Here is a 14,838-nt window from a genome sequence, read left to right as displayed (position 1 = left end):
TTGACCCCCGTCCTAGGACTCCCGCAGTAATCAGCCCAACATTCTTTTAGTTCTACAACACCAGGCAGCGGAGCATCCACCATAATTTTAGAGCAACCAATGTTTGTGCAATGCCACATACGATTAGACGTAGCCACTATCTTGGCAAATCTGATGTTACAAATCACGACATCGTCGGTGTTAAATTTCCACTGTCTATGAAATCTAACGGCGGTTTCACCGGTCAGTCTGATACTCAAACGCGTATGCCTACAAATTTATACCAAAGTTGACATTATTATGACAAATTCGTTGAGAGAAAACAAAATTATATATCTGTATAAGCCTAAGAATCAATACTCTGTATCAATTAGGTCAAAATAAACCACAGAAATATCTTTCGAAGAGCCCACCATCTGCACGAGTTGTATGTCATTCACATTATCAACCTTCCCGACCAAATCTAAAGAAAACAATACAACGTAATGATTAGAGTAGTTATGGGAAAAATCTAACCAGAAGAGAAACGAATATAATCCCACCTACACAGATATACGGGTTACTTATACCCGTACGAATATCACGAAATCTCGCAAAGTTAAAGAAATCATAATCACATGCGAGGTAATTAAGATAGTCGACACATGTATCAGGAGAGAACTGAATCTTGAATCTATGTGGAGTAGTTCTGACTAAGTCGACATCAGGGATTAACGAAAATTTTCTTAATATCATCCAGAGACCCTCAATCAGTAATGGCGAAAACCTAGTTACCAAACTTTCGCGAATGACGGCTCGGATTTTCGTACCCTGATTTAATTACAAAACATTAAAACATCTCAATACAAAATCTTAACACAAATACCGATTACAGTTTATTTTGAAGAATTACCAACCTGATTATCCATCAAAATAAGGTTTAGTGCATTACTAACATCGTCGAGTTCGTGCCAAACATGCAAAATCTTAACACAAGTACTCCATTCATGGATCAACGGATTCAGAGATGATATAGTGAACATATTTCTGTTATAGGTCATAACGTCAAAAGGCCACCCATGACATCTAAACGATTCCATCGATCCTGGTGGTTATAAACACCGAAGCCAAGTATAAATCGATATATATATATATATAGATCCGGATTTTCCAATTATTTAACATTAGATTCGGAATTATCAGAAGTATAAAAAAGTAATAAGTCTTAAACAGAGATTCGAAAATATTTTGCAGATTTTTCAATTTTAGCTAAATCTAACATATTTACTATTTTTGGGGGGGGATTTTTTGCATAAAGTATAAGAAGTGAATATTTACCAAAGATATCACTGTATCGGTACATAACAAAGTGCATCTTTCATAATAAGATAGTTTCTATTAATAATAATAAAAAATAAGTAGTATGTCATAATTTAAAACCAAACGCAACATTGCATAATCTAAGGAAACAAATAAAGCACATATTAAATATGATAAATACTAATTTATCAAGAGTGCTCGACGTTATCGGCATCGCTCTGGACCAGAATCTTCGAGTAGGGGGGATGGCTGTAGATACGAACGTGCCTCCATCCATCAAGGAGTTGATAAACTTTCCACCAGCGAAGAACACACGTAACATCCGTACCAATCACATTTCTAAACCGATCATGGCACTCTATCGCCACTCCTCCATATGCACAACACTTGAGGGTCTTCTTCCTATTTATTAATCAAAATAAAAATGTATGTGAATCGATAAACATATTATATCCTGATTTCAATAAATATATTATATTGTAATTTCAAATAACCAACGATGAAAGAAACCGTACTCTTGATCTTCAATGGTGAATGAGTATCTGTATCCCCCTATGACAGATGGTTCATCGGTCACGTTCGTAAGATCACTCGACTCGACGACCCGCCCAATCAAAGCTACAAGCAAATATCAAGATTTCTACATAAGGAAAATAAATAACTAAAACCGCTGAACGTTCTGTAAAGCATAACAAACAAAACTTACTTATGAGATAAGAAGTATCATGATATCCATTGAAAATAGCACCAAAAGGTGTAGCGACAATATAGTCATCTTGAGAAAACGAAGACGCTTCTTTAACGATAGTACCATCATAAAACATTATCTTAAAGTCAATCCTTGTTAGTTTAGTGAATCCCGAATTCTCCACAACTCTGAAATTCATAATAGTGTAGAATTCATCTTCTTCAATAAACGTTGAATAATGAGAAGTCAACGGCGAACAAATAAGCGCTTCGATCTGATTACCCTGCATCACAAAACCAAAATCACAAAAGTCGGGAAACCGCAAACATCCATAACAACAAAGGCTAATACATATCTAAAGAAAAGCCAAATTTTATTTCGAACCAATACCTTATCATCAACCAGAAGTAACCCTAGCCCACCCTTTGATATATAGTCATCGGTGTGGAAGCGACGCAAAACCTTAACGTGAACATGCCATCCAACAATTGCAGGGTTCAACCGAGAGAAATCGTTGTAACGTTCAATAGAAGACGATGTGAACCGAGAAGACATATCTGCTCCTATGCGAAAATTCGTTATGCGGCGTAAGATAATGGTCTGCCCACAAGAACGCTTAACAACTAAGTATATATAGGGAACTAACCTAGACAATGAAACGTCGCAGCCCTTTTGTTTTTATGTTCGATTTTCCTTCCTTTGTCAAGACACGTACCGTCGCAACCCTTTTTTTGTTTAATAACATTTTGCGTGACATTTTCCGTTTTATTTTCTTAGCATTTTTATTTAAAGATGGCAATATCCGATGGAATTTCCTTTTATTTAAAACCCAAAATGTATTATAAAAAATATAATTAAAACAAAAAAATTGTCGTAAGCTGAAAGCCCAAAACAGGTAGTAAAAGGAGAGAAAAATCCTAGAATCAAACTAACGAATGTTCTGGAATACTTCGTGATAAACAACATTTTTAGTAGTCTTTTGAGGCTGTCCCCTATCATCTGTTATCAGTATCTTGAGGCCTCTCCTGGATGTGACTCTCGAAAGTGCAACGTACAATTGCCCGTGCAAAAAGACAGGCTTAGGTAGATACAAACCTACATTAGTCAAAGTCTGACCTTGACTTTTATTAATCGTCATTGCGAAAGCAACCGCAATCGGGAACTGACAACGTTTCATTCTAAATGGGAACCTCGTCTCGGTGGGACTCAAGTACATTTTAGGAATCACAACTATGTCTCCAACTCTCGTACCAGTAATAATTCTAGCTTCTATAACCTGATTCGCTAACTGAGTCACTTGTAATCTTGTACCATTACAAAGTCCATTCTTAGGATCAATATTCCGTAGAACCATGATTGGAACTCCGACTTTCAATACCAGCCTGTGATTTGGCAACCCCGAGACTTTGATGCTGTTTAAAAACTCGGGTGTATAAACCATATTATCTCTTTTGTCCGCATCCGATAATTCAATACTATCGCAACTAAGATAGACTCTCTCTTCACCTAACAACCCCGGGGCGTCAACATGAATGAAAATTAAAATAATAAACAACATTAAATCCACTATCAAACTAAAATAATAAACAATAGTAAACATACTCTAAATCAATATATAAAAGTTTTAACATTAATTTTCTACCTTCCATGTGTGATAGCGCATAGTCGTTGATCACGCACACGTCATTATTTCTCGGAGTAAGAATAGCCCTTTCTTGGAAAAAAGAAAGTTCCTTATCCTTGACCAACGTTGACCCATAAACATTATGTACGATGGCTTTGATAGGATCACCACATTTAGAAATCAGCAAATCATCAGGAATCTCCACATCAGCATCGCCATCGTCTGTAACGTTGATCGTACCATCTCCTATGTCAAGAATCCATTTTGCAAAATCTCTGAGTTCCTGTGCAGCATCATCCGAATTACCATCTAAAAGTCTCATGTTCTTGGTTAGCCTCAACAGCCTGCAACTTTCCCAGATATACGACGAATTAATAGTGGCCAAAACGGTTTCCTCTCTACCTGCACCACTGATTACTGGCAATATTTGTCTAAAATCTCCTCCAAAGACAATTGTTTTACCGCCGAACGGCCGATCAGTATTACATCTCATAACATCCCGAATACTACGATCCAACGTCTCAAAACAATGTCTGCTCATCATAGGAGCCTCATCCCATACAATTAAGCTAGCCTGTTTTACCAACTCACCGAGATGGGATGATGGTTTCATCGCACACATACTAAATTCATCAGCCGTTAGAGGTATCGAAAATCTTGAATGTGCAGTTCTACCTCCAGGCATCAGCAAAGAGGCTATCCCGCTCGATGCTACATTAAGAACAATAAGTCCCATAGACCTTAAAGCAGCCGATAAAATACTCCAGACGTACGTTTTGCCTGTGCCCCCGTATCCATATAGAAAAAAGACACCGCCTTTTTTATCTAAAACTGCCTTCATCACTTCATCGTAAACTATTTTTTGTTCATCCGTTATCGTGGCTAGGAGTCTCACGTGTTCTTTCGCTTCTTTTTCGTGGTTATAACCAAGCTCATCCAACAACAGCCGATTTGTACTCGTATCAAGAGATATATCATCCGGCTGCGGAAATCCTTCGATAGTAGATAGAGTCTTCCCGTTATCCCGCAGCAAGAGTTCAATAGACGCCAACGTGAAATTTTTTATTTGTTTATCAGAAAGCGTCAAAGCTGCAAACCACACGAAACATGCTATTATTACTATTCAATTAATAAGACAGCTATATATATTTCATAAACAATAGAGATGATCCACCTACCCGGATTCCTCGACACTTTTCTACGTTCGAATAAGATACCTTCCGACAGTAGATCACAAGTCTCCTCCCAAACTCGCAAAGGATTTACTATATCTCCGGCGACGATCATCATCACAAATAATTTTCGCAAGGGTAAACCTTTCACGAAATAACTCGCTTCTTTTATAGCATCTATAAATATTCGGTCGTCTGCGAGCAACCCCAGTGCATTGCAAGCATCAACAAACTCAGGATATATAATGCCATTTACCGTTTTGATGTCATCGTAAGATGTAGGACCTGTCACAGAATTTAACAGGAGCCTTAGATAATACTTGGCTCCAAGGGAAGGAGAAACATACATAATCCTTCCTATCGAGAATCCTTTTACTCGGGGTTTCCAGACACGCTCTCTGCTTTTCCAAACAAACTTAGATGGAAAATCCGCATATGTCAATTCTCTGGCTTCTGGATACGCTTTGTTACATTCCATCCAAGCCAAGAACATTGTACGGCCGATAGATTTACGACTTATAACCTCATCAACAGGATCATTCGGATCGAAAACAATGACCTCTTCACCAAGAAGATGAAATGTAAGTTTTTCTACTGGTGTAGACCGGTAATGTGTAGCAAAAGCTAATATTCTCCAAGTGGCCTCGCATGCAGATATATACCTATAAACGAAACGACATAAAAAATAATGAGAATGAGGCAATAATTTCAAAACTCCCAACAACAGTATTTAGTCTAAGACGATAACATAACATTTTATAAACAATTAGTCTCATTTGGCACCTGCATGTATAATACTGCTTTATTTCGTCATGGACTTCCTCTTCTTGACCATCCTTTTGTATTTTTGCTCTGATATAATCGGGTCCTTTGTGGATATACTTGAAGAGATATTTGATAGATCGTAATTGATTGCACCACTCGACATTAATATGAGCACGATACCTTTTCGATAAATAAGCGTTATATGGAACGATGTACCTATTATCGACATTAAATTTTTGCTTCACGATGAATTTGCCATCCGCTCGCCGTCTATAAATAGGATACCCCTCGTCATCAACCTTAGTCTGATCACTGTAAGGCCTAGGGTAGTATTTGGTGCATCTGCCTTTTTGCATACACGGACAGCCGGGATTAACAACTCCGCACGGACCATGCACCATCATATCTGCTACAACTTCATACAAAAACGGCTCTAACTCTGGATCAGGAATTTCTGCACTAATATGTTTATCAATATCATCAGTAGTTGGAAGTTTTGATCCTGGAGCTAGGAACAGGACCATATGTGCGTGTGGTAGACCCCTTTTCTGGAACTCAATCGTGTATAAAACTGTAAAATATACAAGAAATTACAGAATAAGAGGTTAAAAATTTAAGATTCTAAAATTCTATATATATAATAATAACACATAATTTATGCGAGACACAAATATCGCTATAAAAGTTTGGTCAATCTTACCAGAAGAGACAGTTCCCAGCTTCTTATTATGGGTAAGATCATGAATGAGATTATCGAGTTTCATCTTAAAAAGCCTACAACAGATGTCGGGCCTATCCTCGGGTTTTAAGTTGTATTTTTCCAGATATCTAGTAATCTCGGGCCACGCAGGATTACAAGTTATAGTGATAAATAGATCAGGAAAGCCATAATACTTGCAAGTAGCCATCGCATCAAGATAATGCTGCGTCTTGTACCTAGGCCCTCCGGTGAAAGAAGATGGTATCATAACTTTATTACCTTCTCTGGAAAGATTTTTATTTCCTTTCTTAGAAACTTTAAGAATCTGCGAATAGCTTTCACAGCGGAGATTTTTCTGGTTAAAAAACAAATAACGAAGCCTGTTGCTTTCGATCATCGTATACGCATCAACCAGGAACTGCTGATATAATCTCCTGGACATAACAATAGTAGGAGATTCACCTCGTCTCGATTGAATGCGATACGCAAAGAATTCTCTCATCGTCACTTTTGTTCTTTTTAGACCGCCTTTATCGATGAATCCAATGTCGATACCTAACCTAAATCCATCCTCGCCGTAAGGAAAAAGCAAAGGATACTGTAGAGGGAGGTAGGATGGGTGCAGCTCACTTATACGCTGAAACCCTCCAGAATTAGCCTGAAGCACTACATCACGCGGTTTAGGGTTTATATCTCCCACGATAAGCCCAGCAACCTCGTCAGTCGTAGGTATATTTTGGACTCTACCGTCACTATCTCGATGATTTTTCAAAATCAACTTAAAGCCGCTGGTATCTTCACATTGTGCTAATCTATCTCTAGCTGATCTAAACGCGATGACGTGTGGGTTGTTAGCATCTAACATATCCTTCAAAGTCTTAACGATACTCTTCTTTATTTGCTTACCCGGTCCTTTCTCGCTAAAACAATTAAAAACAACAAAAAACGGAAATTAATTCGTGGACATAATATAAAAAATATATTACAATAAAAAACTCACCCCATAACACCCATCCTATTCGAGACTTCGTTTACGGTATCATGAATATAGAGCTGCGAGAAAGCAGGACTTTTGGAAGGGCCAGGCAAAAGTTCACCGATGCGATGATAATTTTGACCCTGCATGCGAAACACATACGGTGCATTCCCATGGTTCACGGAATTATCAATTTGACCACCAAGCGACGTGAATGAGAACATCATATTGTATGCTCTAATTAAAGCACGGAAATTTTTGCTTGTCTCATCCTTGCCATACAACATCGACATAAGCACCGGTGGAGGATTTTTTAGTTTAGGCAGCTCCACTTTACCCTTCATGCAACACATAGAAAATATAGGCCTATTTTTAGCTCCACGTTTGTTAATACGCTCGCCAAACCACATATAAGCACCGCAATTTTGACAGGTGTAAAACGGATCTCCATCATCAAAATAACCTGACACAAGAAGCACTCATGTACACAATAATATCAATTATATTTTTTAAAAGATTATAAAAAAAACAACCATAGTAAGTACCATTTTCTGTTAATCCAGGTTTCACATTTATGATCGGTATGGATCCAAACCCTTCCTGTTCCATAATACACTCATCGGCGTTATCGAGATGTTCAACAAAATCATAATCCATTGCATTATCGTCGTCTGTTTGGTCCTCCCTATCACCATGATCAGAATCCGAATCGGTTGCGAGGAAATGCACGTAATCATCTTCGTAAATCGGCAACACCAACCCTTATATATAACATTTTTTTATTTGTTAATCACACGTACAATTTCGAGAATAAAAACTTAATATAAAAGGCTATCGTACCGGTTTCTGGTGGTCTTGTCCTCGCTTTTATCCATCTTGATTTAAGTATTGCTACACGGCGCGCTCTCGCACGACAACAAACATCCTTAGGAGGTCGTGAATTCAATAACGCACGTAATTCATCAGATATCATGTTTTCATATGCCGCGATAACACGTGTTCGATTAATCGACTCCATGCCTAGAAATTATGAATATATATTAATCACAACGGAAAATATAATATGTCACTACAACTTAATTACGCGTGTGTGGGCGTTTTTATTAATTAAATTAATAAATTTTTTAAAGATAATAGACTTAACCCGATAATCTATTACGGAAGGCAGTCCTTCGTGCTCTGAGTTTTTCCATACGATAATTTCTTGCCTTTTTCGCACCATCCTTGGGTACATCGAGCAAATAGTCGAAGTTGTTATTATAAACACGGCGATGTATACGTCGATGATCACCTTTGGACGGGCATAATGAAAACAAATCAGAGTGATAGACAAGAATGTTTTATAAAAAAGGATTATGGTTATACGACAATATAAAATATATAACGTATGCAAGCTTTGCGATCTTATTTCTGACCTCTACCACGTTTCATTGTCTCCAAAACCTAGAAGATCGTGAACACAGAGGAAACTAACGGAAAATTATATATAACAATAATCTACTATGGTATTCTTTAATAGAACAACTGGAAATATTATATTTTAATATTGCGATATATATTACTAATCAATATATTTTCTAGATATATTCAAATTTTACTTTTTATTCTGATTGTATCCAAAAAAAAGAAGGAATTTTATAAAATATTTACTTTAACAGCAAACGCATTTGGTAATACCCATACATAACTTTGAGAGAAGATGAAAATCTCACGGAAATAAATATAAAAGGTAAACTGAAAACTGGAAATATTATATTTTAATGATATGTTATATAGTATTAATCATATATGTGATTCGAGCACAACGAATTTTACTTTTTAAATTAATCTCAACTCATAAATACAAGTTATAATGACAGAAAGTTAATTTTCCATGGCTTGTTAAACCTCATAATTATGGTCATAAAATATCACTTGGAGATAAAATGAAATATCACTTGGAGATAAAATGAATAGATAACATAACCGTGAGATCTGTATAAAATCATAAGAAACCATATAGCAAATTAAAGAAGCTACTCAACATATAGCAGCTATCATGCATCTCACATTATAGGACGTTGTTTCATCTAGCATAAGTTGTTTGACGGTCAACGAAGAAGAAACCATGTGTTTTAACTATCGCGTTTTATGGTGCTTAAAACTCATTGCGTAATTATAAAGACACACCGTCAATAAAAAAAAAATGTTAAGAGAACGCAATACAGGAATAATAAAATAAAATCTTCATTGCAGCGTTAATAGTTCAAAGCACCGTCTATAAAAAAATATTCTATTATTTTTCCGAAACAAATATAATAGTATAGAGAGAACCAAGCAGAAACATAGTTTATAAAACCCTAAAATAAACAGAAATAAATCAAAACGATGAAAACAATCTAATCTATCTTAAGATTGTTAAACTGATCACGCATCTTATATTCCAACGAAGGATCACATGTAGGACCACCAGCTAAAGCGACTCTCTTCCGTAATTCCGCATAGACATTGAACGTAGAGTTTTCCTTACGCATAAATGTCTCAAAGTTTTGGATTTCATTGTAGACATACTCCGGCTCTAGAACAAAATAATAAAACATTAGCCATCTGACGATATTTGTAAATATTGGCAAAAACTAACGGTGTACATTTACCATGATCGTTAAAAATAATTTGTTGTGGAAACAACACATCTTTAAACAATACATCCCAGGTAGCATCCCAGACCGACAACGGATCTGCCTCGCAGAAAACATCCATCAGCATAACAAATAAACCACGCAATCTATCGACCGACAACACCCACGAAGCCGCTTGTTGGATAGCTACGATACATTCATCCGTCTGGCTAATATGGGTTGAGTTAGTGTTTTGCTTGTTAACCTGTCCGATCAAAACATTCACATATTAATAATCAATCAACATGATTGTTATTTTCGGAAAGAGAAAGCCAATTTAACGCAAAACCAATAAACTATATCAGACCAACATCAAGTAAAAATACTAACGACTACCTCCATCTTTTCAACACGAGCGTTCGCAATGATTAACACAAGAATGCATGTATTATTTATAGACGTATATATAAGCTAGGTATTAGGGTACCCAATAAGACCTTTATTTTTACGTAAAATATTGAGCGACTTAAAACCAAGGAAAATAATATTTTCTATTATGGATAATAACAAACATACCACTATATTAATAGGAGATATGATCAAATCTATCAATACCTAAAATGTTAACTCTAACATATTGTTACACAAACAGTAAACTTAAAAAGAAACATTCTAATTCCGTCGAATATTTAATATTTTAGAATTGTCAATGTTACATATCTCAATACAACAGACCTACCAATTTATGCGTTGCTCAGAGAAACGGCCGGGATATCAACCTACGTTAGTAGACCATATAAGCATAATATGAAACGTGCAAATATATAGAGCTCGTGAATGCTCACATAACCCTAACTAATTATAAATCAGCATGCTAAATCAGATACCAAATATATCACAAATAACGTGAAACTGTTATATACGACATAAAACGAAATCCAATATTTTATAATAATACATATATAATAATATCCACGTCTTGTTAAACACATGTTACCTACATGCGACTCTTAATCTATAACAATATTTCTAAGTGAATACATTGGCGTCAAACAATAACACCTAACACATATCATTAGTATAACAAAAAATGCATGTATTAGTTGCGTATAGAATTTATTCAGCCCTAGCGAAAACACTTGCACGTGTATAAGCAGAAACGTCGCGTTTGTCGTTTGCCAAACAACATCAGACCGATCATAGAAAACAAAAAACGAACAATATCTAAATATGACACTCGGGAAGGTATAAAAAAACAAAAAAAACAAATAACGAAAACACCAAATAACATCCAGACTCAGTCACAACAAAAATCGAACATAAAGTCGCACAATGTATTGTAAAGTCTGCTATGATATTTAAATATAAATAAAACCGCTAAATCTAGATATATAAAAAAACCAAATTCTTCTTTAAGTTGTGGCAAAACTCTCTTCTTTCTTGCCCTCGATTTTGATTTTCTTCGCAGGAGGTTTCGGATTTTCGACGGATACACCGCCACGGCGAACACTGGCCTCCTTTGTAATAGGCGTTACGGGCAAAGGCACCAAAACCTTAGAAACACCAATATTAAGTATATATAAAGCAAAACACCGAATATTTAGTAAACTTAACACATATATACAGTTTCATATAAACAGAACAACCCAAGCTACAAAACACGAACCTCGGAGTCTAGACCATCAGAATAGTCTTTAATCAGCTCATCATCATCAGAAAATAACTGTACCACGTAATGCGACCGATCCGATTTCAGATTATCTCCACCTATACTCACTTTAAAAAGAAACCGCCTCCCGACCAATGCCCCAATCTCCGAGGGAAGTATAGAGGGGTCATTCTATCATTAAACCATGCAAATAGATTAAACATACGAACAAATAATCATTAAAAATAGTAAAAACAACATAACAAACAATAGCAAAAGCGAATCCATTACCTCAGAAACTGCATTATAGAGCTCCTGTGCAGTTCTACGAAGGAGGGTACTACCCATTGCATCAAACAACAAAAACCTTGCCTTGTAGTTAGTTGCATCAGAAACCTCCAGAACCAATCGGTACCTAAAACAAACAGTTATTCCAGGACAAATAATGAACAACCGAGCTCTAAAACTACACACACCAACATAGTATGACGGTATTAACATGCACAAGACGACATAAACAATGCATTCAAAAGACACGATCACCTGAACACTACCGCAGATACATCCTTGTCACAAATGCCGCAATAGTAAAGAGGTGGGTTTCCATCATCACCAGAATTTTCTGGATAAGGCTCGACACTCTTATTACACATCTTACACGAAACGTAATACCATTTCGACGTTCGCTCGACGGATCCAACAGTGACCATGGTCACACACATACCCTCCTATAGATTTCAGAGGTCAGACTTAAAATACCAACCAGTTCTAATTAACAAACAAATTTTTTTTTTACCCTTTAAAACGCATGAATATAAAGAACAACGCATAAATTTATGGTGTCTACCTCTAACGCCTCGACTATATCTCGGACAGTTCGTTTATGATTCTTCACCAAGAATTGATCACGTATCGATACAGTTGATCCAGCAAACAATTCACTATTATCATGATTAGTCAAGACCACGCCATCGGTTGGTAGCCTACAAAAAAAATTCTATATTAATATCTATACAGACATATACAATAACACAAAACATAATAAATAAACAATATTATGTCTATTACCCTGATCTGAACTCATCAACAAAAACGCCTGGAGGATCGAGTAATACACGTGTTGCGCCCATAGCATTAGATATAGTCCAATTACCTAAATAAGTTAACAATTAAAATTAGAACAGTCATCGGAATATTTGAAGTTTATTCGACCAACATATATACCTTTCCACTCCTTAACCTGAGCACACCTAATCACACAAACAACAGCCGCTGGATTTGCTTCAGTATAAACCTTAACTTGCTTAGCAAAATCCGCCCATAGAGTACATATCAACCGTACGTTCCTATTTACGTGATAAACACGTCAAAAAAACGAAGCATACAGAAAACCAAACTCTTATAATGACTAATCATAATTAACATACCCACGATCACGCAACTCGACGTCGAGCTTTGGAGTACTCTTTCCTCTGATTTTTATATCCTCTATCGGTCCAACGTTGACAATCTGACCAATAACATCTACAACAATACGTATCGTTATTTAGTTTGACAGCGATAAAGATAAACAAATATCAAACTAATTAAGATATTTTGTTTAAACCAGACCTACCAACGAAAACACGCGTGTCTCGTGAACCATTTAAAACATCACCAAATTCCACAAAATACTTCTCAGGGACTTCCTTTGGAAAATCATCACATGGTTTGACCTGGGTTGTTCGGTAAAACAAAATCTTGAAAGAAAGACTGTTGCTCTTATAATCGCCAGAGTACTTGATGAGCTTGAAAGGATTTAAGGTAACGACATCACCTTCTTTCAGGACACTGTCGAACTTTTTGATATTTTTGTCTTCAACAGTTGCATGGATTCTTGAACCCTACTTAAAACCAAAAAGAGAATATGCTTAGCATACTTATACAATACAAAAACAAAGCAAACACATGATATAGAAGACATAATCTCAAATAATAATCAAATCATAACCTTTTCATCCACCAAAACCATCTCGATTGTATTGCCCGCATCTCTCTGATACGCCTTCCACAGTCTCAGGATTAACACCTTAATCTTATTCTGATCGTGAATAGGATTGATATCATCGATGAAAGTTAGTGAATTTTTGCTTTTTCTGCTTGACGACATTTTTTAACGCACAAAAGTATAATATCTTAATAGATTTCGTTAAAGTTGAAAGCGAGTAGTAGATCCTATATATAGCCATAAAATGTTTAGGATTTAACCGACCTTTTCGACTAATATAGAATAAAATTTAATAATTATGGATATTAACAAAATCGAATTAAGAGATAAATGTAAATCTTCGATATTAGCATATAAAATTTTCTGGAAATATTATAGCTTTACCAAATAGTTATTATAGATATTTTCGAATCAAATGCGTAGATAAAAACCGCAATATTTACTTTTATCGTCTCGCTAAATCATAGATTAAGCATGTTTACATTTTTGTGACAAATCTATATTTTTATTTTCTGTAAACAAAGTCGATAAGAGTAAACTTTCAATGGAATCCAATTACAAAAATATTTATGTATTATGTTATTAATTTAAACTAACGAAGGTGTAAGTCCTCCTTCACTTTCCAGTTTTATATAACGCATACACTTTGAAGCCTATGACTAAAGAAAAGAATCCTTCAATATTGTTCGCAGCCTCAACGAAATGGTCAATTTAACATATATATAAAATATTATTTTAAGCCCCAACGCAATAACAAATTCGATGTAAATTTAAATGCTCTCGCTGACGAACGTATCACCGTAAATATATGATCCATAATAAGAACGTAACTATAGAATAAAAAATAAACAAAACTAAGGGATAATAGTGATCCGCATAATAGAGGTATCGCTGAAACAACTCTGTTAAAACGTAACGGAAATTGAAACATAATAACTTTAACATCCACCACCGGAGACTATAAATCCTTCCTTCTTCTTCAAGATACCCAACTACATGTTTTCCTTGACCCTTCACAATAACACCGAAGCGTAGGAATTAACAATATTATAGTCCAGACACCAAACATCATAAATCTAATTATACGGAAAACTAAACTTACAATTCATCAAAGCATTCCACTCCACGGATATCTGGATTAATCTCAATACGCGTGCAATCTGTAGCATGTATGGCCACATCACCTGCACTCGATCAAACTAACTATTTAACATGCATACATCTATAACAAACCCGACCAGCTTATATACTAAGCAGGCAAAACAAACCTCCATAACAACGAATAAGTCCCCATCTTATAACACAAATAACAGCACCATCAGCTTGCTCTTTAAATGTGTCGTAGAAAGTCAAAGCGACTTTACCAAACAGGCGACATCTCAACATAGCATTCCTTCACACGT

At 35.9% G+C, this 14,838-nt stretch overlaps 1 protein-coding gene across 1 annotated transcript; it reads right to left on the bottom strand.

Moving 5' to 3' along the window:
- Positions 1-11,212: 11,212 nt before the first annotated feature.
- LOC9308449 (replication factor A protein 1) lies at positions 11,213-13,597 on the bottom strand. Its single transcript, XM_002872334.2, has 10 exons — positions 13,439-13,597; positions 13,064-13,331; positions 12,876-12,972; positions 12,673-12,794; positions 12,517-12,601; positions 12,296-12,431; positions 11,992-12,176; positions 11,740-11,863; positions 11,467-11,640; positions 11,213-11,353 (listed from the first exon to the last, which is right to left on the bottom strand). Exons 1-10 carry the CDS (start codon positions 13,595-13,597, stop codon positions 11,213-11,215), a joined length of 1,491 nt encoding a protein of 496 aa, XP_002872380.1.
- Between the last annotated feature and the right edge of the window lie 1,241 nt (positions 13,598-14,838).

Source organism: Arabidopsis lyrata (genome assembly GCF_000004255.2).
Source record: "Arabidopsis lyrata subsp. lyrata unplaced genomic scaffold ARALYscaffold_6, whole genome shotgun sequence".
Taxonomy (NCBI): Eukaryota; Viridiplantae; Streptophyta; class Magnoliopsida; order Brassicales; family Brassicaceae; genus Arabidopsis; species Arabidopsis lyrata.
Note: the sequence above shows the minus strand (reverse complement) of the source record. Positions and strands in the feature narration are given on the sequence as shown.